This window comes from Marmota marmota, unplaced genomic scaffold, assembly GCF_001458135.2.
Source record: "Marmota marmota marmota unplaced genomic scaffold, marMar, whole genome shotgun sequence".
In the NCBI taxonomy this organism is placed as follows: domain Eukaryota; kingdom Metazoa; phylum Chordata; class Mammalia; order Rodentia; family Sciuridae; genus Marmota; species Marmota marmota.
In genome coordinates this window covers 50,849,666-50,875,160 of record NW_026000037.1, presented here as the reverse complement: position 1 = coordinate 50,875,160, position 25,495 = coordinate 50,849,666, and the positions used below count along the sequence as shown (strand labels likewise).

Sequence of the window (25,495 nt, the reverse complement as noted above, 5' to 3'; positions counted from 1 at the left end):
CTTCTCCAGGGTTGTCTCTTTTGTTTTATGTCCACAATAGTTTGCATGTGGTGCTTTTCTCATGGTGATGATGAATTTGCCCTGATCTCTCCACATTTTCTTTTACTTTGACCTTTCTTGTAACCAGGGGTTGCACTTGTCTGGAATTAGGGATACAGCCAGTAGACCATGGAATGACACATGAAAGATGGGTCCCCTGATGAGCTCATAGAGAGATTGACATGATAACTGATTCCTACTACTATCTTTGGGAAGATAAAAGGGAATCCAGAAGATAAATATACTCCTTGTGTCCCTTAGCAACTTCCTACCCATCTCAAAGAAGTGCCTCTCTTTTTCCTTAAGATTTGTCTAAAACTTGTGCATTCTTGATTTTGTCTTTATCTTCTTGAGGACTTTGTTTAATCAATTCCCAGCCATTCTCCACCCATGAAATGTTTCTTCTTTAATTTATCCCTTTCCACTATTTATTTCCCCATAGCCTGGAGCAGGCAGTGACAAAATAACTTGATTTTAAGTATTTTCAGCTTTGTAGGCCATGTGGTCTCTGCAACAACTATTCAACTCTGCCTGTTAGCTAGAAAGCCACCACAGACAGTACATCAACAAGTGGATGTGACTGGGTTCCACTGAGACTTTATTTACAAAGGATGGCACACTGGATTTGGCCTGCTAGGTTTGGCAGTTTGCTGACCCTTGATTGAAGGTAAGGATTAGGTTGTCCACATATCCGTTAGAAGAACAGAAAAAAACCCAAACAAATTTTTGCTTCATTTTTCTTTACCCCTTAAATTGCTGCGTATCTTTCTCAAGATATTTAGGAAGAAAATTCTTCCAAATTTGCCATTTCGCCTCTTTCCAACCCATTTCTTCCATCTGGAGCTCTGACTCCACCACCCCAATGATCTTTCCCCCTGATCACCTGAGCTTCTTAATTGCCTACTTCCTCTCCTAATCCTACTTGACTTCCCTGATGTATGTGCTGTGATTAAACACTTTGCCTTTGAAAACTCTTTCTCACTCATCTTTTGCTATGGCAAATTTTCTTACTTTTTATTTCCTGCTTGTACTCTGTAAATACCTTCCCAGTCTCCACTGACTACTTCTTAAATGTTGGTTTAACTCAAGAGTTCCATTCTCATCTAATTCCACGCCCTTTCTCCCTGTTGCCTCTTCCATGACCAAAGTGTTGATGAATTTGTACATGCCCAAGACTCCCAAACCTCCTGGTAGAGCTTGTAGTCCTCATTCATATTTCCATGGGTTGTACAAGCTAAAAATCTTGCAGTGATTCCCAAGAGGGAGATAGAATGTAGCAATTTTTTTCCCTTTTTTTATTGGTTATTCAAAATATTACAAAACTCTTGACATATCATATTTCATACATTAGAATGTAGCAATTTTGAGTCACATGATCTAGGTTGCAATTCTGCCTCTAGGGTAGAATTATCAATGTCACTTACATGCATGGAACTTATTGCACCATATATAAAATAGAATAACAGTCCCGCACTGGGCTTTTGGAAGATTAGATATAACCTCACCACAATTTCTTATTAGTTGGTTGATATCTCATCATTTTAAAATTAATTTTTTTTTTGCTTCACTTTAGCTTGAACCCAAGGCCTCACACATACTAGGCAGTGGCTTTCCTATTGTGCTGTATCCCCAGTCTTCACAATTCTTTCTATCTCTACAGTCATGTCCTAACAATGTACTCTTTTGTTTCCTTCATTCCTTCAACTCTTATTGGTTAGTCTATATGTTAGATCCCATTTCTAACAACTTTCTCAGATTTTCCCCTTCCTTTTCCTGAAGTTCAAACTCTGCTTCTTGTCTAGTTACTCTCTATTTTGGTCCTGTACACTTTTATTATTGTTATATTGCTAAAGAATAGTTCAGAGCAGCACTTAATGTTGGAGAAGGATGCACTCCAGATACTTGGGTCCCTTTGGAATCTAATGTCAAGCTTCTTATCCACTCCTACCCCACCTCAAGCATAGACATATTCTTCCCTCCTCTCAACCATATCAAGCTACCGTTTCCAAAAAGTGCTTAGCCCACTTGGTTTTATCTGTGATTTGACACACTTTTGTCTCAGGAAGAAAACTATCTATGCTCTTATTTTTGATGAAATCCTTGTCAGCTTTCAAGGTGTTTCTCAACTATTGGCTCCTCCATGTAGCCTCCCTTCCTGCTAGATTTAGAACTGTATCTTTTCTTCACTAAATATCCTGGAACCAACCTAGATGCCCTTTAATAGATGAATGGATAAAGAAAGTGTGATATATATATATATATATATCAGCATTTAAAGAGAATAAAATAATAGCATTTGCAGGTAAGTAGATGGAGTTGGAAAATATCATGCTAAGTGAAGTAAGCCAATCCCCAAAAACCAAAGGCCAAATGTTCTCTCTGATAAGTGGATGCTGATCCATAATGGGGGGGTGGGGTGGGGAGGGGGCATGAGGGCAAGAAAGATGATTATTACCCTACGTGTATGACTGCACATATGGTGCGACACAACATCGTGTACAACCAGAGAATTGAAGTCATGCTACAGTTGTGTACAATGAATCAAAATGCATTCTATTGTTATATATATCTAATTAAAATCAATTAGTTAATTAATTTTTAAAATGGAACACATAAATAAAAATATCCTCTGAAGACAGCCTGTAAGCTTGCTTCATCAGGACAGGGACCTGTGTTTCCTAGCCCTTGGGGCCAGAGTTCTCTTCCCTTCTAGTAACAGGCACTCAGATGTCATAGAGAATGAGTGTCAATATCATATTTTACACAATTTAGCCAACTGATCCCATTTGCTTTTTCTGGTGACATAAAATCTATCAAGATTCATGGGTTCAAGAGTAACTTTTTTAAGGATTTTAATTTTGAGACACTCAATATTTTCTCATAATTGACAAGTTACTTAAAATAGGAGGAAAAGAAGGAAAGAAAGGAGAGCCTAACAGGGAGGAGGAGAATAGTATGCCTAAAATGATTTCAGACAGTAAGTAAAAGAATCTAAATTCTCAGGTATCATGTTTTTGTCTACCCACTTGCTTGTTGTTTTATGAAAATACATGGAAACTTTGCTTTAAGCTTTCTTTAGCAGAGGAATTTGGCATGAGATAAAATTGAGTCAGGCACAAAGAATAAGGCTGATACTAGGTATGGTGGGTCCCTGAATAAATGAATCCCTAATTCTTTTTGAAAACTATTTGCAAGATATGTATGTGACTTCTCTGCATATTTTGATTGCGATCTAGAAGGTATGGTCAAAATCGGAATTACAAAATCCACCTTGTCCAAAGTTCTTACCTGATTAGCACCACTTCCTGTTACAATTTTTATTTTATTATGCCTAGTTGATCCATAACTTGATTTACATGCCAGTGTTAAGTTTATATGTTGCTTGTTGTCTACACTAGTCTCATTTATGTGTGTATCCATTCTCTCTAGCTTGTGTTCCTAAAGTTAGAAATGTAGGCCAACACAATTTCTGCCAACCTAACCAGTGTGAGGTCTTGATGAAATATTTGTTAACTAGGTGCTCAATTCCTAATTGAAATTCATAAATAAAACCATAGCTTCATCAGTATGGAATGTTATTTTTAGAACTCACCAAAAGAATGGTTCTTGTTCATCATCATTATTATTATCATCACCATTATTAGACATCTCAGAGCCTCTTAACTTTTGGAATAAAAGCAAATGTACAAAAATATACATTCTTTTTATAAAACATTCGTAAACGGTATGAGTCATAAAAAGTTATGCAAGGATATGAGAAGGACCTCTGCAGGCACTTTAGAAGACCCTTTCTTAGTTTTTGTCTGTTTATTTTTTAAATCTAGTAGTGAGTCATTTAAAGATAAAAATACAGGTTTTCTAATAGTTTTATACACTGGTTTATGCTTTTGTTGTTCTGGGTACGAATTCAGTTAAGGCTTAAAGAAACAGGAAGATATTTTGATCTGAAGGCTGTATGAATTCACAAGGGAATGAGTTTGGTTTCTGCTCTGCTTTGTAATGCAAAGAAGTGCATTCCACAAAATCAGATGAAACAGGTCATTAATTTGACAGTCTCAGTTCTCATAGTCCTATTGATTCAGAAAGCTGAAAACAGTTATGGAGGCTTATTGGTTCCAATTAGGAGTTGTGAAGCTCGCGAGATTAGAAGAAATTGAGATTTCACTGGGAGAGGAATCATTCAGTAACAGAATCCTTCTTAACAATTTGTCACAAATGGGTATAAACTGTTGTGGTCTCCTGTTATTTTTTATTCTTTTTCACTTATAGATTATTGTGTTCTTCAACTTAGAAATTAAGACCAAGGCAATTTCTGCCAACTTTCTATAAACCAGGGTAGGATCCTAATGAAATACCTATTAACTAGGTGCTCAATTCCTAATTGAAATTCATAATTAAAACCATAGCTTTGTCATTATGGAAAGTTATTTTTAGAACTCACCAAAAGAGTGATTCTTATACACCATTTTTATTATTGTTATCATTACATTATTTGACATCTTGGACCTCTTAACTTCAAAAGCAAATGTAAAAAGCATGCATTCTTTTTAATAAAACATTCATAAATGATATGAGTCATCATCATTTGTGTTTCACAATGTCCAGAATCTCATTTCAAAGTGATTGTATCATCTTTTGGATTGCTTTTAGAAAAAATATATTTTATCTTATCACATGAGAGGTTTTATTTAATGAATACAAGCTGAAAAGGTTTCCATAAGTCTTTTGAGTTGTTCTCAAAAAATATTTCCAGTTCCTTCTATATAATTAATATATAAGTATATACCTCAAGATATACTCTACTGATGGAATGAGCATTGTAGATTCTATAGATATATACTTATTTTTAGCACAAGCAGCATCTTGCATGGAAATATTCCTATCCTTACAGGTATTAAACAGTTTTTATTTTCCCCTTCCTTATCAATAAGAAGCACAGCTAACCCATAACTTCCCTTAGTGCATATAAATAATATATATCTATAATAAAACCCTTTAATGGAAAGAGCTTAGAAAATAGTTATAAAATAGAAAAAATCAAGGAGAAAGTGTTGTTCATATGTTTGAGGATAATATTTAATAAAACAATATAATGTTTATGTATATATATAAATATATGTGATATATATAGTATGTTATTTATTATGAAAGGTCAATATTTCTTCAAATAGTCCTTTTAGAATTTTTATATTTTTGGTATGTTAAACATAGTGATGTTTTTTCCTAATGAACACAATATATTTTTATATATATCTGAGATAACTTTTCATGATTTGTCATAATAAAATGACAGGAAGGTTTTTTTATGACGTGTGGGAATGCCAATGAGAAAAGATTTGATGACTAATATCAGTCATAAAATCCTTGGTTACCGTTTGTTAAAAAAAATACCTAGCTGAAAATCCTTTTGACCAGTTTGGCACTAATCTGAAATTTGCTGTACAGTGAACAAAATCCTACTCTAATAAAAGATGGCTTCAATTCCAAGTATGTTTAAAATAGAAAAAATAAAATTATTATAATAAATCCAACATCACAGCAACCAATTCAGAGAGCTTAATTATGACACTACTAAATGTGAAAATCTATTCAGTGCTAGGAACACTTTTCACATTACATTCACGCTAAAGATTGGCTGTTAAGAGCTCATTACTGGTATTTTTCTAAAGAGTGGTTTATTAAACACAGTTACCTAATAAGCATCTTTGGTGGTGAAAATTGCTGAAAACAGTAATGAGTCTGATTAGACTTCATTTCAATTACGACAGCTTGTCTAGGGGGAAAAAAAGCATATATATAGATATAGATCTCTCTCTGTCTCTTTCTCTCTCTCCACGCACCCGCGCGCGCACGCGCGTACACACACACACACACACACACACACACAATCTCCTTGCTGCTGCTTTGGAAGCTATAAGACACCACAGAGTTCAAAAAGGGAAAAAAAAATCACCTCTATATTTCCTTTCCACCACTCTCTAATGAAGAGAGAATTGTCCAAGTCATCATCCAATTTACACACTGGGAAACTGGATGGACAAAGTGGAGGCACAATCATGTTTGCTTAAAAACAGCAAAGGCTGCCTTGACTAATATGTCTAAATAAGGTCACCTTTAGTTTCTCTCTGGTTTCATTGTGGTTGTCTTCATAGCAATATAAAGCTATAAAGGAGGGAGAAACTTAAAAATGATTCATTCCTATTTGGTTTGTGGAGGTTGTTCTCCAGATTAATAGGCTCAACCTTTCAATTATGTTTTCTACATGGACTTCTGCCTAAAATCATAACAATACAGGAGGCTGTTGGATTATGCATGCTAATTATCAGGCCAATATTTTAATGCATGTATAGGGAGAGGAAAAATAAAAGCAACAAAGCTTTATAAATGTGCACTAATATTTCACAAAGTGCAAAGGATTGTTCAGTAGACACACAACTTGATTTTTATATTTTTTAAAAAGAGAGTTACTTAATTGTATTTTGCAGAAAACCTCCTATTAAATCATGCCTGGACTATTACTACTAAAACTGGGCAGGGTGGGCCTGTTAATGTAAAAAAGCCTTTAAGTGATTAAGCTGTCATTGTTGTCATTTGGGTACTCTAGTAACACTTTAATGCTTCTGGGAGCTATGGCCAGAGATGCAATCCGCTATTTTATTCTATATTTTTAATAGATTCTTTTAAAGGTATAATATCATTTGACATTGAACTGGATAAAATAATTTCTAAAGCAAAATATGAAAACAATGGTTAGTTATAAAAGCACTAAATAAAAATAGGGCACACTAAAACATCCTCGGCTGAAAAATCTACACACGTTAGCTAAGTGATCTTATATGGCCCAGAGATGAAAAGTAAAATATAAATGAAATTGCCATATGCTTGTGTGTATACTGATGCTGTTAAAAAGACCTATTAAAAAGAAGTGTTTTTACAGATATATCAGTTTAATGAGTAGGAATGTACTTCTAGACCTATGATTCAGCATGAATTCTATGAATTATCTATAACGATTTTAAAAACTATTGTATTTACTATTAACAAAAAAAACAGTTAACAATGGAATACTTTCCTATGTAACTCAATTATAGTTTTAAAGTAATGATTTGCTTTTTATGTAAATTCAGACCTTCCCAAAAATGAATACTCAGCTAAGGAAATAAGTGTTCATGGTGTGTTTTGAGATCATAAATAAGATTTTAAGTTTTATAAATGTCGAGCTTTTTGATGTATTTGAACTGGTTTTAAAAAAACCACAAAAATCAAATACATAGCCAAATAAAAATTTAAGCAGTGCTCAATTTTGATTAAAAATATGATGTACATATTACACGTTAGTTAAATAAGAATTTGGTTTTGATGTGCTGGGGTACAAATCAGTGATAGAGTATGTTCTTAGAGTGTATAAGGACTTGTGTTTAAGTCTCTAATACTCCTCACACCACCACAGGTGCATTAGAATGTATTTTTTTGTAGTCAGATATTATTAATAATTAGGCTTGTATGACATAGACATTAAGGAGGATGATAGCAGTTTTTGAAATGACTTTTTCTTCTCTCATTCCTTTTCCTCATTTTCAGTATGTCCTTTCCAAACTACGAATACATATGCAAAATTACAGACACCTATGTTTGATTTTTACATAGCCTACTTGTGTTATCTGTATAGTTCTGTATACATTTTGGATTTCCTGTTACTTTGGGAATTTGAGTGCAATTAATGAGATAAGACAATTTGAAGAAGTAGCAGAAAGATTTCACTAAACAACTAAAACTAGCAAATGTAAAATTAAGCTTATTTCAACGTATCATCTCATTTCCAACTATGACTGAAATACTGTATTATCCATAACCCAGGAGGTAGTAAAATAGTTTATAATCATCTCACAAGACTATAAAATTTTAGAATTGATTAGACCATAGAGAAGTAACATCATTCCAGCTTTTAACTCTACTGAAGACAATATTGAAAGCAACATTATTTTTAACTGCTCTATTAGAGACAAAGTAAGCCACACATGTTTGCTCATAGCAGAAGAGAATTGAACTGGGATTATTTGGAGAATTATAAGCAAAAGAAGGAGATCTATATGTCATGTGATTAATACACATAAGACTGGATCTACCATTTTATTCAATTTAGCCAAAGCTTACATTTAAAAAAAAATATACAACATCATTATCCATCTAGCAGTAGACGAAATTGTGCTGTTAATTACTGTCATAAAAAACACAATCAAGATGGGATAGGAAGAAACAATTTATTTCCTTGTGGTCTGTCCTGTTAGCACATTCCCATGGACAGTGGTGTTGGGCACCTCCTCCAGGACTGGAAATGCCACTTCCTTTGAAGATGCTGGTCTCCTCTGCTTCTGTCTTGTTATGCAGCATTCTTTGTTTTTACAAATGAAAAAGCCAACAGCACTAACAATCAGACCATCATTCACATTGCACTTTAACAAGGTTCTGTTTATCTGGAAATCAGAGCATCCCAATTATAGGTGGAGTCTAGATTTATTTCCCCAGACCCTACTTGGAACCCGGTGGGGAAAATATAAAGGTGATAATACTGCTGTCCCTGCTGAGAGCACTTCACTTTTCATCCTGGGCCTTGCTGGTTGTATTCTAAAGCAGTTTATCTTCATATGTCCTCTTCTGTGGAAGAAACAACACTAAACCCACTAAACCTACCAAAACTCATTTCATATGTAGCTTTTTCCACTGCCTTCAGATCAAAGTTATTTTCTTCAGGCTGGACTAAATTATACACAGGTCCCAGGAGTGAAGGACACTGAATTAATGCACTATGTCACCCAACCCTGACTATAGAGTATTTTTTTTTAAATCCAAGACACTATTTTGCTATTGCATTAAAAATTAATGCATGAATTGCCAAAAAGAAAAAAAATATATAAATAGCCTAAACAAAATTTGTCTGCATTTTGCACACTTTAGGTTCACCTAAAGCAAAGAGTTTTTAAGGAGAATGGTGGAAGGATTGTATTATGTAATATGTAAATAATGCACTTCCTCCCTTTCTAATTATATGAGAGTTCTCAGTCTTAAATAAGCATTTTTAGGTAAACTATCTTTCTAGAATTAAGTTCCAGAGAAACAGAAAAGAAGATGAATGCAAATTCCATTTACATAAGGTCATGGGGTTTGGGAGATTCGGAATTTGTTTATTGACCCTTGTCAGCTTGGTGTGTTGGGCTAAAATGAATAGAGTTAAATTTAAATATAACTAAATTGAGCCTTACATTTAGATACTTGAAATAGAATATACACATGCAAGTAAGTATTTACAAATAGGTTTGTACATAATGGTTAGTGTAACATTTTAGGATTTTTGACTGAGAAAATCAGGCAGCCATATCATAATACAAGGTAGCAGGTTGCCTTAGTTTGTGTTAATTAAAAGTGTAAACGTACATTATGTGGAAAATAGTATCTTTTGAATCACTTGTAATAATCTCAGCCTTTTAGGATGATTGGAATTGTTATCTTTGAAAAGTCCCTTTTAAACAATATTATCCAAAGTACATGTATGAAGACACAAACTGGAGTGAATATACTTTGTATACAATCAGAGATATGAAAAATTGTGCTCTATATGTGTAATAAGAATTGGAAGGCATTCCACTGTCATATACAAATTTAGAAAATTAATTTAAAAAATTAAGCATAAGGATTCAGAACACTTGGGAAATGTACAATACTTTTGGTATTAGAATTTCTTTCTCTGGGTCCATCATATAGGCAAGATGCCATGATTCTAGCATGGGGTTCTCTGGTTGTGTTAACCCCATTTATCCCTGCATGCTACACAGCTCACCTGTTATTTACACACTTAAGAGAGTTGATTCTGCAGAACAGGGAAATGCTCTGTTGTGACACAGAGCATACATATTCATTAGCCCTGGCTGTCCCTATGGACTTATGCGGTGTCCTGATGATCTTTGTATGACAAAAAGAACTGGGGGAAGGGCTGATAGTCTTAATGGATTGAAAAACATACATGGGAAGATGAAGAGACACATGAGAAATGAAAGGCTGCAAATAACAAATTTAAAGGTTAACTATAAAGCACTACTTAAACTGATGATAAATTGTCAAAAATTCACAGAAGTAGCAACAACAATATGTGTGTCTTCACATGGGAAAATAACCACTTATCTCAGACTCTTTCCCTTGCAATAGTTGATGACACCTGACACTAAGATTAGGAATATGAATCATTTGTATATTTGGATTGTTTGTATATGCAGTGATATCTTCTTGTGAATTATTTACCAGATGATTCACAGTTTTGGTCACTGTTTTTAGTTTTAGATTATTAATAAAATTGCTTTTTTTTTTGGCCCAGAAACTTTAAGCTTCCCTCCTCCCCACATACAAATCATGTCAATCATATTTTTAAACTCTGAGGATTTCTCTGTGTGAGTATATGTTCATTTGTATAGTTTAAGTATTGGAAATTTTAGAGTCCCACAGGAAAAACATGTACTTATTTTGAATTATGATCATGATTTCCTGAGTTGTTTTGAATGATATGGTGTAGAGCTTGATCATATACTGAATATAATTTCTGTGGTCTGAAAGTGATATTTCTGTCATCAGTGTAATTTGTTTTGCATAAGTATTTTGCTTTCATCCTCATAAATATAAGCCACCTTCTTATATGTCTTGCATATATTAAAAATAATGACCAGTCAGATCCAGTCATACCAAGTTTCATCTTCAGTATGAAAATATTGGCAAAATAGTTTTATTTATTTGATTATATTTTGATGAGTGAATATTTAATGCATTTCAAGTTATAAGTCACCTCCAAGTTAAATTCAAAGTCAGGGCATATCCTATCCCAGTCCAAGTCATGGTGCCTGATGCCTGAGACACCGAACACAGGCTCTCACTAGCCTGAGTGATAACAAAAAGGATGATATCTGCCACTTGCCCAGGACCATTCATCTAACAACTTTCTGTGCAAAAAAAGAAGCACACCTTTAGAGTAAATTAAACAGCCTACCCCAAAATTGTAAAACTAATGCAACCAAGTAACAGAAGATGCTTTACTAATAGAGTAAACTTTGGTTTGTGGTATCAGAGTCTATAGCATATTCAAAGGAGCATATAAGGAATGGTGGAGATGGCTATATGGAAGACAACAAGGAACTATATCTGATAAATGTGCAAAAAGGAAAACTGAAACAATTATCTTGAACAAGTTTTTTAAGGATAACATTATCCATCATTCCATACTACTGTACTAATGACTGTGAATACAGGAGAAAATTAGCACTTATTTTTAAGAGGGAAAGGGACGCTTTCTTATGACAAATAGTACTTGAAAATTTTTTCTTCTAAAATGACCACATCTTTTAAAAAGTTTTTTAGAGCACTACATTTTCTTGCTGGTTTTCAACAAAATGTACATAAGTGAGGAAACTCATGCTTCAGAGTGAAGTCATAAATTCATATGGCTATATGACCTGTTAGATATAAAAATATGTGATGTAATAGGAAATGGGACACCATGATGTGGAGGAAAGGTTATATTGTGTCCAAAAAAGAAGTAGGTACTCAGATTTAGCCAGCTGTTGCCAGGCAAGAATGAGATATTCTAAGATCTTTAGCTTGTCTTAAAAATAAGAAATATATAAATTATATAATTAGAATATCTTATTTTTGGACTGGAAGTTTATGAACATTCTTAATTAGTTCTAAACCTCTAAGTGCTTTGTTTCTTAGTTTTTTCTCTTCAATGTTGAGCCACGGATAACATAAAAAATATGAAATAAGATACCATGAAAAATTTTTGAATTTCTGACACCTTTTTGATCAAGGAAATATCTTTTTGTGTTCTGCTGAGTATGAAATAATTTCATACTCATTTGCATTCAACATTTCCACTGGAAGATTTCCTCTTCAGTAGCTGTCCTGAAGTTGAAAAAAACTGATCTGTAAAATTCTGGGAGTGACTTCGCCTATTTTCTCTCTAGCCAATGTTCTTTTATGTTTAGTGCACCTCTCTAGCTTTTTAAAAATAAATAATAATAATCATGCAGCAGCTCATCCTTGGAAACTATTTTCACAAAATGCTATTATTTTAGATAATCCTAGCACCTCATAGCAATCTAGGAGGATAGACCATCCAAGTTCCACAGTGGAGGAAAGGGAGTACATTGTGCCTGAGCAGCTTGACCAAGATTAGAACAAGTAATTGACACGCAGTGTCAGTGGTCTGATCTCCAATCTGGAAATTTTCACTCTTCAAACAAAATTGTAAAGCTTGTTTCTTTAGTCTCTTTCTACCTTAACCATCTAGTTATAGCTCCAAGTAAAATTCTGTGATACACAAGCTTGTTAACAGCCCCCGCCCCCCATAGGACACAATAGTAAGGAAAATAAAGAACTGAAAGTGAGGCCATCTAGAGTAGAGTAAGATCATTTTTAAAGTTCTGTCAATCCACAAAATCACGAATATAATTTTAGGGAATGTAGAATGTGAAATTTTAAAGAAGACAGAAAGCTGAAAGGTTTTTATCACCTTGTAAAACAAACTAGATTCCCTTGAATCACGTAGAACCCCAAAGCTTGCATATAGTACACCCTGAGTTTGATGTCTAAGTAAATTTGAGACTCCCTCTATCACATGAAGATTAGAAAATAATTGTAGTTTTGGTATACTCATGATGGAACCAAATTAGGAGGATTAAAGAGAATATGTAATTTTAGTGCTTCTCTCCTACATTCCCCCCCATTTATTATTTTTAATCTACTGTTATAGTTTTAGGTTAGGAATTATCAGGAAATAGGCTGAGGAAATTTCCAGATCAAATGCATTAGTACATCTAACACTGGGTACTGCTTTGTTGGCCTCTCAGCTGACAAGGATGACTAGACATGCGAACAGGGCTGCTGAGTCTGCTCAAACACTTCATCTAGTCCTCACTCCCTTGAAGAATAACAATTAGATATTGCACAGGGCAGGTTTTCAGTACCAGAAGGTTTGGAGTCCCTCTTTCACTGCATAAACCTATATTTTTAGCAAATGAATTTGCTATTCTCTACTTAAAATTCTGAATTCTCCATTTGTTCCTAAGAGATGATGAATTTGTTGCATTACTAGGCTGAAGGGACTGTGAACTGGTATAATTACTTTGCTATATTTACTCTAGTTTTAATTGTTTTCTGGAGAGAGCTTGCTAAACACTATTAAATTTTTTAAATGTTAAAAAGCAGTGATGAAAAGTTGAGAGGTACAGTAGCTCAATGGACTGGAATAGGCAAGCTGAGGTGGTGCAGCTCTCCCAGAACAGGCAAGCCCGCCTTGCCTGCAGGTGTTTGCCTCAGGTCTCTGCCCTTAGGAAGTCTGAGAAAATGTACAAATGAGTGCTGAGTCCCTAGCAGCCAGAATTACCCTATGGGAACGTAGTTGAAGAGGGCTGCTATAGACCTGCCAAACTGTTGAATAGCATATGCTTATTAAGGGTGGGAGCGGTATCATGAGTGTGTACCTCAATTAATATTTACAGGAATATTGCTTACAGTAGATTCTAGAAGACCTAGCATTTTATTTCTAATTTCCACCCATCCTGAAATTTGTGTTCATACCTCTCAATTTTCTATGTAACTCTTTCTTTGTAACTTTGAGACTATGGCAGAACTTCAAGGGATATCACAGTGGCTGTTTCAGAATGAAACAACAAAATAAAAGAAGTAACAGGGCAGTAGCAGTTTAGTAATTGAACCTAAGCTCTGAAATGTTTAATGATAAGAATGGTAAATATTATCAAAACCACCAAGTTATATAGGAAGTATAGACTTGCTGATTTATATGTGCGTGTATATATATATATATATATATATATATATACATACATATATATATGTGTGTATATATATATATATATATATATTCATCCTATAACAATAAAATAACAAAACAGAGGTTTTATTGTAGCACCTGCCGTCTCTATTCAACACTTATGACAAAATATCTTAAAAGCAATTCACATTGCATTGTGAATTTTGCCAGCTGTGTTAAGAATTTTCTCTTAAAATTTTCTCTTAAAAGCAATTCAACACTTATGACAAAATATCTTAAAAGCAATTCACATTGCATTGTGAATTTTGCCAGCTGTGTTAAGAATTTTCTCCTCCTTTCAAAAATAAAATTTGATGTTTTGGAACAATTTTTACTCACCTCTAAAACCTATTTTTCTTAGTTTCCTGTTTTCTGATGTTTTACTGTACCTGTTTAAGCTCTTTCCCCAAAATAGTGGGAGTTATTATCAAATATCTAATAATGCAAAAAGAATGTGTTTTCTGAGGTTTTTCTTTTCCTCTTCTGAGAAGTCATATAAAAAGCTGTTTTTAAGCCTCTCTCCTTTGGGGGTGCCAAATTAAGGACTGCCTCTCATTCACAGATAGGAGTAGCACAATCAAATGGGGTGTGATTGTTTTGTTCAAAGAACATGCGGTTCTGCATTTCCTTCATTTCACATAAAAATTATAGCCAATAAACAGAACAGCAACTACAAAACAAGTTTGCTATTACTTCTAAATTAGTGTTAAAATTCAAGAAACTGGTAAAATGGCTCTTTTTGCATCTAAGGCCAGGACAATATGCTGAACAGTGATTTATTAAGATCCCACTGATATTAAGAACTAGTTAATGGTTAACTATGATTATGCTTTCAAATAGCAGTGATGATTTGAAAGCACTGGATAAAACCTCATGTTTCAGGGTACATGAACAATTTTGTTTCCTTAAGTTTAATCAAAACTCAATCTTGTCTTTTGCAGCCCTGCTAAGGTTATTGTTATTTAGTATGCATCAATAAATAAACTTCCAATTATCTTGGTAAGCACATCCAAAAATAGCTTGAGATTTCAAAGGCAATGGTGTATCTAGTAATTGTTCCAAATAAATAATTTTAATAGATAGGATCTTTTCTTAATTTCAGATGAAACAGAAATCTTATGAAATTTAATTAGTTTTGCTAGAGTTAAACTATGCAGAAATACCCAGTGAAAATGGACATTCTGTTTTATTAACTGCATATGCTCATCTTTTATACCAGTTGTAACTTGTTAAGAGCATTTAAAAAATTTTTTTTGTAAATGATTAATTTACAAGAAAAGTTATTTAAGTTGAAAAAGGTGAAGGATTTTACATTCTGCTTTAAATATATTATATGTATATATTTATGTGTGTAAATATGTTTATGCATGACAACTGTAAGTTTAATTTTTGCCAGTTTAATTTTTGTTAAAAGGTATTTTTCTCTATCATGTTTGATCTGTATGTTAACTAATGCCAACAATATTTAGCTCAGCTAAATGAAAGGAAGACCCGCTTTTTAACTTTTGAGTGTGTACTTGCGTGTGTGTGTGTGTGTGTGTGTGTGTGTTTTGTGGTAAATTCCATTGCCTGTGACTTTTAAATTATTTTCTGAGACCTTGCTGCAAACTGTTTATTCATGTCTCTCTTGTATAAAGCTCCTAAAATGCCCAGTCATAGGATATGTAAGTTGTTATTTTCTCCACTCATTATTTTGATAATATTTAAAGAAAAAAATCCTAATGGAAATTCCCTAGAAATAACTTACAGGACTAATGAATTTATAGGTCTTTTAGACAGTTCTACATTACAGTCACATTAATATTCTCTGCTTTTTATAAGGCTTGAAGTAAATCCCATGACACTAGAAGAATTTAGATACTGATTACTCACGATTGGTTCCTGGTGACTTGCTCTTAATAATTTCCAGTTGAATTTAATGAAAGTATGATTCCTGAAATGCTGCTTCATTAAAATTGCATCTTTTTCTCTTTAAGTGTGGTTTCAGTCATTTCACCCATTTTGTGGTGTGTTTTCCTCCCTGTTAAAAAGCAATGATTGAGAAAGCCAAGACAATTAAGCATATCACTTTAGTTCTTCCTAGAACTCACTGTCACAGCCTCTCTGAGCTAACTGATGCGAGTTGCACTTCATCAGGATTCACAGTACTATTTTACCTTTGGAAGAGATTATTTTAAAATGTGCAAAATTTTAAAACAAAAATATACCAAGATTGGGGTAGCCGAGGGAAAGTGAAGAAAAAAATCCGTTGCGTGTACAAGAGAAATAAGGTCTTTCATTATTTTTACTAGATATATACGCATACACATATATAAAGGTTGATTAAGTTATACTGTGCAGCATTCAGACTTAATTTAACTGAGTTGGTGATTTGCAAATGAATATCTACATGGATCCTTTTTAAAAATCCAAATGCAAATGAGTACAACTGCAGTAAAATATATTTGCAAATGAATCCTGTTGCTTTATTCATTTATTGTGTAATTACTGCAATCCTTCCCACCTTGTTTTCAGTATTTCTTAATCATTAAGTCGGAAGCATGACAGCAGTGCCAGCCCTGGCATGATTCTCTTTGACTAAAACCTTGTAAATTAACACAATTAGCACAGCATCATCCTGCTAATTAACTTCCAGTGTCTGGTGCAGTGGTTTTGCAAACAAGGAAGAGGGAGTCAGAAGGGAATCAACATGCCATTCTGTTACCAAACTCTGTGCTGTGTTCAGTTTAGCTCAGTAAGTCAAAGCTGGCCATGTCAGAAGCCAGAGCCAGGCAATGAAGAGCTAAAGGGGTTGAAGGAGGAGAACAGAAGGTGGTAGAAGCTGTCAAAATAGACTGGTAATTCAGAAGGGAGCTGATGCCACAGATGCTTCATTTAGACCAGGCCTCCTTCTTATCAAGGAATCTCTGCCAGAGGGCACAAGACGGTTTGCAAAATTCACTTTGGGTAATACAAAGGAGATTAAGGAGATTAAGTTCTGTACCAGAACAGGAAATGCTCCAACCAAGCAGAAATTAGAATGGGATGATAGGGTGATAGGAAATAAGAGAACAGGGTTCCAGTTTTCTTCTGCAAATAACTACCTGTGAGGCCTTGGAGGATGCTTTGGGAATCTCTTTGGACCATGTTTTTCTAATCTGTGAAATAAGTTCATTTTCAAGACCTTTTTAAAAGTTTAAATTCAAATGATTCCCTGATTCTAACTGCTTAGTATGTTCTCTTATTATGGGGAAAATACTTATTTTACAGTGTGTTCAATAGTCACTTTGCTTCAGTTAGTAATCTAGCCGATGACAGAATTTCATATATGAGCCCATTATGTAGTATTATTTTTTTCAGTTTCTGCCACACACAGCTTCCTGTAGAAATGTAAAGAGTTAGAAACCAGAATCTCTCTCCAGTCTTACCTTCCTTTTTTAGTTTCCCCCCTCTCTCTCATATGCATATATATATAATCATATGTATATATGATGTTCTGCCCTCCCCTCTTGGTAAGATGGAGGCTATAAAGGGAGGAGGATTATAAGAGAAGAAGGGAGAATGCTAGAAGATGGACAGACAAGTGATGCTTGTTTTTTTTTCCAGAGACTCAACAACAGAACTAAGAGGCAGAAAGGAGCCAGTTGTAATTCATACCGAGTTGTAGGCTTTGTGCGATGAAAGCGATGGAGCGCTGCCTGGGAGATTGCTTTGCTGCACTCCACGAAGCAGATTTGAAACTGTCGTGGACCACTTTAGATGAGAGTTGGATTATGGAATGACCTGCTATGTCTGTGTCATATTGTTCTGCGCAGGGAGCATTATACTGTGCTAACTAGGTGTTCAGTACCAAATAAGAGAGGTATCCTAGATGTGATCTGTCAGCTGTGTCTCATTTTTATATTGTTAAAATATAAAACAGAAACTGTGATGTGAAGAGACAGAATAGCTAGATATTGTACATGTTAATACTATCATATGCCAGATATTTAAAATCCATGAATAGTTTATTGGAATAACCCATGATTGAATTCTCATCTGCAGAAATGTGTGTGTACATATATATGTTTGTGTATGTGTGTGTAATATACAGTAAATTGATGGGCTTGACAGAAATAGATTTGCTTATTACTTAAAAATGAAAAGCATTGGGTCTTCTACAGAGTTTTCTTTTAAATGCAGTTTACTTTCATAGAGGGCTAAAATTCAGTTCATTTTAAAGAGTTTATATTATAGAGATCTGATTGGAAATGTAGCTCAGTGGTAGAGTGCTTGCCTAGCATGCACGATGCCCTGGGTTCAATCCTCAGTCCCACAAAAGCATAATACAGAGATCATAATGGGTACTGTAAGCTGTGGAGATTCTTTATAATGTAGATATCATTAATGGAAGATAATAGGTGGAAAAAGCATTTGGGGGGGAAAGCTTTAAGACGTATGATGAATAGCTATGTGAATTAATTGTTTCCACCACCCTCCCCCAAATCCTTAGGCTTGAAGATGCAGTGGACGCCGGAGCATGCCCAGTGGCCAGAACAGCACTTTGACATCACCTCAACCACTCGGTCTCCTGCCCACAAAGTTGAAGCCTACAGAGGTCATTTGCAGCGCACCTATCAGTATGCTTGGGCGAATGATGACATATCTGCTCTGACTGCATCCAACCTACTAAAAAAGTATGCAGAGAAGTATTCTGGCATTTTGGAAGGTCCTGTGGACCGACCTGTTCTCAGCAACTATTCAGATGCACCATCGGGACTAGTGAATGGTCGGAAAAATGAAAGTGAACCCTGGCAGCCTTCCTTGAATTCTGAGTCTGTGTATCCCATGAACTGTGTTCCGGATGTTATCGCCGCCAGCAAAGCCGGAGTCAGTTCAGCCCTCCCTCCAGCAGATGTCTCTGCAAGTATAGGGAGCTCTCCTGGGGTGGCCAGCAACCTGACAGAACCTAGTTACTCAAGTAGTACCTGTGGAAGCCACACCGTACCTAGTCTTCATGCAGGGCTCCCATCTCAGGAATATGCCCCAGGATACAACGGATCATATTTGCATTCTACTTACAGTAGCCAGCCAGCACCTGCACTTCCTTCACCTCATCCATCTCCTTTGCATAGCTCTGGGCTCCTACAGCCACCACCGCCACCTCCTCCACCACCAGCCCTGGTCCCAGGCTACAATGGGACTTCTAACCTCTCCAGTTACAGCTATCCCTCTGCTAGCTATCCTCCTCAGACTGCTGTGGGGTCTGGGTACAGCCCTGGGGGTGCACCCCCTCCTCCTTCAGCATACCTGCCTTCAGGAATCCCTGCCCCCACTCCCCTGCCCCCCACCACTGTTCCTGGTTACACCTACCAGGGTCATGGTTTGACACCTATTGCACCCTCGGCTCTGACAAATAGTTCGGCAAGTTCTCTTAAAAGGAAAGCTTTCTACATGGCAGGGCAAGGAGATATGGACTCCAGTTATGGAAATTACAGCTATGGCCAACAGAGATCTACACAGAGTCCTATGTACCGAATGCCCGACAACGGCATTTCAAACACAAATCGGGGGAATGGCTTTGACAGAAGTGCTGAAACATCATCCTTAGCATTTAAGCCAACGAAGCAGCTAATGTCCTCTGAACAGCAAAGGAAATTCAGCAGCCAGTCCAGTAGGGCTCTGACCCCTCCTTCCTACAGTACTGCTAAAAATTCATTGGGATCAAGATCCAGTGAATCCTTTGGGAAGTACACATCGCCCGTAATGAGTGAGCATGGGGACGAGCACAGGCAGCTCCTCTCTCACCCAATGCAAGGCCCTGGACTCCGTGCAGCTACCTCATCCAACCACTCTGTGGACGAGCAACTGAAGAACACCGACACGCACCTCATTGACCTGGTAACCAACGAGATTATCACCCAAGGACCTCCAGTGGACTGGAGTGACATCGCTGGTCTCGACCTGGTGAAGGCTGTCATTAAAGAGGAGGTTTTGTGGCCAGTGTTGAGGTCAGATGCATTCAGTGGACTGACGGCCTTACCCCGGAGCATCCTTTTATTTGGACCTCCTGGAACAGGCAAAACATTACTGGGCAGATGCATAGCTGGTCAGCTGGGGGCCACGTTTTTCAAAATTGCTGGTTCTGGACTAGTCGCCAAGTGGTTAGGAGAAGCAGAGAAAATTATCCATGCCTCTTTTCTCGTGGCCAGGTGTCGCCAGCCCTCAGTGATTTTTGTTAGTGACATTGACATGCTCCTTTCCTCTCAAGTGAGTGAGGAACACAGTCCAGTCAGTCGGATGAGAACCGAATTTCTGATGCAGCTGGACACTGTACTAACTTCGGCTGAGGACCAAATCGTAGTAATTTGTGCCACCAGTAAACCAGAAGAAATAGATGAATCTCTTCGTAGGTACTTCATGAAACGACTTTTAATCCCACTTCCTGACAGCACAGCGAGGCACCAGATAATAGTACAACTGCTCTCACAGCACAATTACTGTCTCAATGACAAGGAGTTTGCACTGCTCGTCCAGCGCACAGAAGGCTTTTCCGGACTAGACGTGGCTCATTTGTGTCAGGAAGCAGCGGTGGGCCCCCTCCACGCCATGCCAGCCACGGACCTTTCAGCCATTATGCCCAGCCAGTTGAGGCCCGTTACATATCAAGACTTTGAAAATGCTTTCTGCAAGATTCAGCCTAGCATATCTCAAAAAGAGCTTGATATGTACGTTGAATGGAACAAAATGTTTGGTTGCAGTCAGTGATAACGTCTTTTTTTAAAAAAAAAATGCAATGAATGTTGGCACACACACATAAAACCTGCTACATAGGGAATAGAGCCCCTTTCCAGTAGTGTTTAAATTGCAAAGGGTACTGGGGAAGACGACAATTAAGTTGCATCTTTATAGAGTCAGGGTAGATTTGGAGGAAAAGTGGATCAAATGAGAGCTTCTGATTTGAAAGCCCCAGATGACAGAAAGCGTTCGCGGATGCTCAGTTCGGTTCAAGCTAGACAACACTCACCAAGGAGCAAGGTGCAAGTGTGTTGATTTCAGAAGGACATGAACCTCGTGTGTTGATTCCATTCTGCTGTTCTCGAGATTTAGTTGCTGTCAAGTGCCTGGAGTGGTGCTTTATTTTTTGTTTGCCTCACAATTACATTGGTGGCATGTGCTAATATAAAGAGCTTTAACTTCAAACATTATTGGACTAAAGAGATGAACGGTTGTGTTACAAACAGAAAACCAGATTTTTGCCATTTTAAGAGCAACAGTATTCCTCAATCCTGTCTGTTCTGCAGTATTAAGCTAAGAACAGGTAAAACAGGGTAACGGTAATCTGGACCTTAATTTCTGCAGTTCATTTCTTTTAATGTTCTTGTCTGCAAAAACTCAGGAAAGTGATTGTGATTTGTACAGTACCTCAAAGGAATGTGTTGAAAGCACTATGTACTGCTGAGAGTAATAGGATAGGCTTCAATGTTACTTTATATTAAAATGTATGTTTACCTCAACAATTGGAAAATAGCAAGGAAAATTACTTTGAATGTATCCAGAAAAATACTGAAGTGTGATACAACTGAATACTTATGATTTAAAGTAGAAATGGAAGGATTTTTTAAAAGTTCTTTTACTAATTATGGGGAATTAACCAGAGCAGAATAATTCTTTATGTCAATAACTGCAAGAGTTCTTAGTACATTGCTCCTTGATAATTAAGTGAAATGTTCTTAAAAGGTACACTGGTTAATGGAAAGCTACTTATTCAGTTTGTGTTAGTGTCTCGAACAGTCAGCCACAGACCTATTTAGGACCCTGAAAGTCACAGTACCTGAAAAGGAGGACTGCCTTTTACTGCCTAGCTGGTAGTGGGGGTGGTGGTGGTGGTAGTTTGCAAGTTCTCCTTAAACTGCTGGGAATGGTGTCGTTCTCTTCACTAATCTAGCTTATAGGCTTGCCATGCTGTTTGATAGAATGCAGAGGATAGCAACCCAAACCCACAAACAAGGAAAAATTTAAAAACAACCAATATGTATCCGCAAAGAGCCTCTCCATCCCTTCCCTTTTTTGACTTCACTCTTGTCAGTGCAATTCTGCTTCTCATTTTGAAATCCGGGCTCTCGTGCTCCTGCGTTCATTTCTACCTCAGTTTTGTTACGTTTCTCTTGGAAAGCAAAGTAGGAAATTGAAAGTGGACACACACACCACAGTATAGCTTGCCAAACATGTTGCTTTGTTTCCTTCCATCTCTCCGCATACATCAAGTTTCCCAGAACATTAGTCTTTATGCTTACTTCTGCCTCAGTCCACCACCCGCCTCTCCTAGCATATGTGGCATTTTTCTTATTTCCCCATTCCTCTTCTGCTTCCCATCAACTTGTTCTTTGTATCCTTTAATGCTTTATGTGCAACTTTTCATCGAGAGCCGGCTGATGGTCACCAATGCCTCTGAACAGTCACACTGCAGGCTGTAGCTTACCAAAGCCACTGCCCATGCATAAGCAGAACAGCCTAGCATTTTGAATGTATTTTCCTGTCTTTTTATTTTTATTTTTATTTTTTTTTAGTTTAGAAATGCAGTAACAAAACTGTTGCAAAGCACTGGCATTTTATGTATTCAATAAGTGATGTACATTTTAATAAATAAATAAATAATAAATAAATAAATAAATAAATGCAATGAGAAGCCCCGAGAAAGGTCTTTCTGTTAATTTTTTTCTTTTTTCTTCTTCTTCTTTTTATTTTTTTATTTTTTTATTTATTTATTTTTTTTTTTACTGAGCTCATCCACAATGTTAAATTCCCTGAAACATTTAACATAGAAAAACTGGTAAGGGACTTTATGACATTTCTTAAATTTTATGATACTTGATGATTATCCCACCCTTCACTTTTTTTTTTTAATCTTTCATGTTGGTAAAAATCGAGCAAATGAACCAGAATTTAATTCACTATGATATTCTATCAGTTGAAACTGTGCTTAAACATAGATAGTTCATATTAAAAAGCAGTGCCTTTCATTAAGGATACAAAAAATAATACTTAAACATGTCCTCTGCTTTTCACAAGTGGATAAAAAGCTGTGATCTGGGTCTACTGCGTATATCCCTTGTTGTAAGGAAATTCTGGTGTCCACATTAACTTGTAGGTTCACATTGATCTCACTGACAAGTTTCCTTTTGCACAGTGCTGACCTATTTTTTTTTGTCTTTGAGACATTACATCTCATTTCCGCCAACATGTGTGTTCACTTGAAAGCATCTGGCAAGTTTCGACAAACCGAGTCTTATTTAGACAAATTTGGAAAAATTCTATACTGACCCACATTTTTTTTGTGACTAGTGAGACTTAATGCCAAATATATGACTGCACTATTGTGTTTCAGACTCATTTATAATAAGACTGAAAATAAAGTTATACATTATTGGCTTTTAGCTTTAAATGACTTAAAGTTAATTCGAGATAAGAGTGGTCAAAAGTCCATGAATTTAGCAGAAGCTTAAGTTGAGTGTGATGTTCATTTAGCCTCACCAGTTCTGGGATTTGCTCTCTTAGGAAATTGGACAGGACGAAGAAATGAAGATCTTTTGGAGAAGCTAAGGCTGACCTTTGAGTAGAAGTGCTTGCCTGTGATTCTTTGATTCTACATGTAAGCCCTTCTGTAGATTAGCTTAATAATGAGCTCTTTTCTGACCATCTGTTTGGGGCCTTTGGGATGGAGTGGGTTCCACATCCTCAGAGATGACTGTGTACCTTGGAGATAGTACCTTGAAGCTGAGTAACCAGCTTTATACTCTTGGCCTCTTACTGACTGTGAAGAATATGGAGAAGGCTTCTAGTAAAGGTAAGGTAATGAACCAGTCCAAACCTCTTGCTGTCTGACAGGGGATTCAACCACTCTACCTAATAGCTCCTAGTTTCCTTCTTTACAACTGCAGTGACATTTCCAAAAGAGACAAAAAGGAAGTGAAGGAAGCTACTCCAGTGGAAGGATCAATAGAAATTCAAGAGGTAGTTTATAATGACCTTGTGTGTGACACAAGTGGAAATACTCTACACGTCTGGCATGCTTCTCTCCAAAATATTTAGAACATTAGTGACAATATGGAAAACTTTGCTGACTGAGCTGATCAATGGAATGTGAAGGCAGTATACTTTAAAGCTATTTACTTTCACACAGAATGTTTATCTATTAGTCAGTTTGTATTCCACTCAAATGCAGATAGACGGGTATAATGTTTTCTTGTGCATTTGAAACCTATCAAGGAGAAAATAAACCATTCCACTAAAATACATAGGCCAAACACCATCTGGGCAAGTGATAAAAGCTATCCAGAGGCTATGCTATGTAAAATAGCAAGGTCAATTTACATGGGTTGCATAGTACTTGGCTATGCAGTTTTCAAAGGAATACATCCAAAAAAAATTCCAAATTAATTCCTACAATAGGTTGTTGTAAATTGAAATATATTTGTGGGTTGCAGAGTGTGTTTTAGAGACATTTAGTATCTCTCTGAGAACATATTCTACTCCAAGCATAAAGATACTTCTGTAATCCAACTCTGTTTCTTAGCAAGAATTGGGTGTCATAATCATTGAATCTGTATTTTGCAAAGTGAAAGGGACACAGTTTGTTGAACTATTGAGGCCACTAAAGTAAAGTTCTAATATATATATATATATATATATAAATATAAATATAATTAGCGTGTGTGTTTGTGTGTGTGTGTGTGTGTGTGCTGTTTTCACCACCACCTATTTGAACTTTAAAAACAAACATCTACTTTACATTATTCAGAAGCAACTGGTTACTTCCTTTCTTCATATATGCAGAGATAGACAGGACCGCTTTATAATTCAAAGCATTTTAATGTGATTCTTTTTCTTATGAAAAGTAAAGCCTTCAGTTGTTAAATCATCTGCCGATTTTTCTATGAAGCACATTAGCAAACATGGAGCTATTAGTATTTCAGAATTCACAACCAGCTGTACTTGTGACTAACCAACACATGAACTGAAGCTCACACTCTGCTAAGACCTTTGGTTGACATTCGATTTTGAACCTGCCAGATGCATTTGTGTGAACCAGGGATACTGCATCTTTAATGAACAAGTCTCTCCTCTTTCCCCTGTTTTTAAATACAACACAAGCAGTGTAGCACTAGGCACTGCAATTGTCAAAGACAATTAGACTGAAAGCAGGAAAATTTCACCTCCCTGTCTCAGTGATATGTAGAATGTCGGCAGCATGGGTCAGCCTTGCCACAGAGTTGTGTGAGAATATATGAATCAGTCCTATAGAATGTTAAATATTTATAAAATGGTTCTGTAGTACACCGAGGTTGGGAGCACATTCATTCCTTCTTGTTGTCCTATGATACAAAGAAAGAAAGAAAAAGCAAAAGTTTATTTCCAGGCTTAAAACTCTCTCTCCCTCTCCCTCCTTCCGTTCTTCCTTCCCTCTCTCCCTCCCTCCCTCTCCTGTGTGGGTCAGTGTGTGGATGAGTTTCCCTTGTGGATTATATACAGTTGCTAGAGAATACTCATTTCTTTGTTTTTCTTTTTTCATCTGACTATATTCAAACATTGTTCTTTATAACCATTTCTACCTCATTGCTACATATT

General features: G+C 36.2%; 1 protein-coding gene across 3 annotated transcripts in view; it reads left to right on the top strand.

Annotated features, from left to right (window-relative positions):
- Positions 1-25,495, top strand: part of Fign (fidgetin, microtubule severing factor) — a 125,486-nt gene that overhangs the window by 97,947 nt on the left and 2,044 nt on the right. For all 3 annotated transcript variants that reach the window (XM_048812388.1, XM_048812387.1, XM_048812386.1), the window contains one exon: positions 18,381-25,495. This exon is cut by the window's right edge and continues 2,044 nt beyond it. In XM_048812388.1, coding sequence (XP_048668345.1) covers positions 18,389-20,635 — 2,247 coding nt within the window. In that variant the 5' untranslated portion in view covers positions 18,381-18,388 and the 3' untranslated portion in view covers positions 20,636-25,495. The remainder of the gene's footprint in view (positions 1-18,380) is intronic.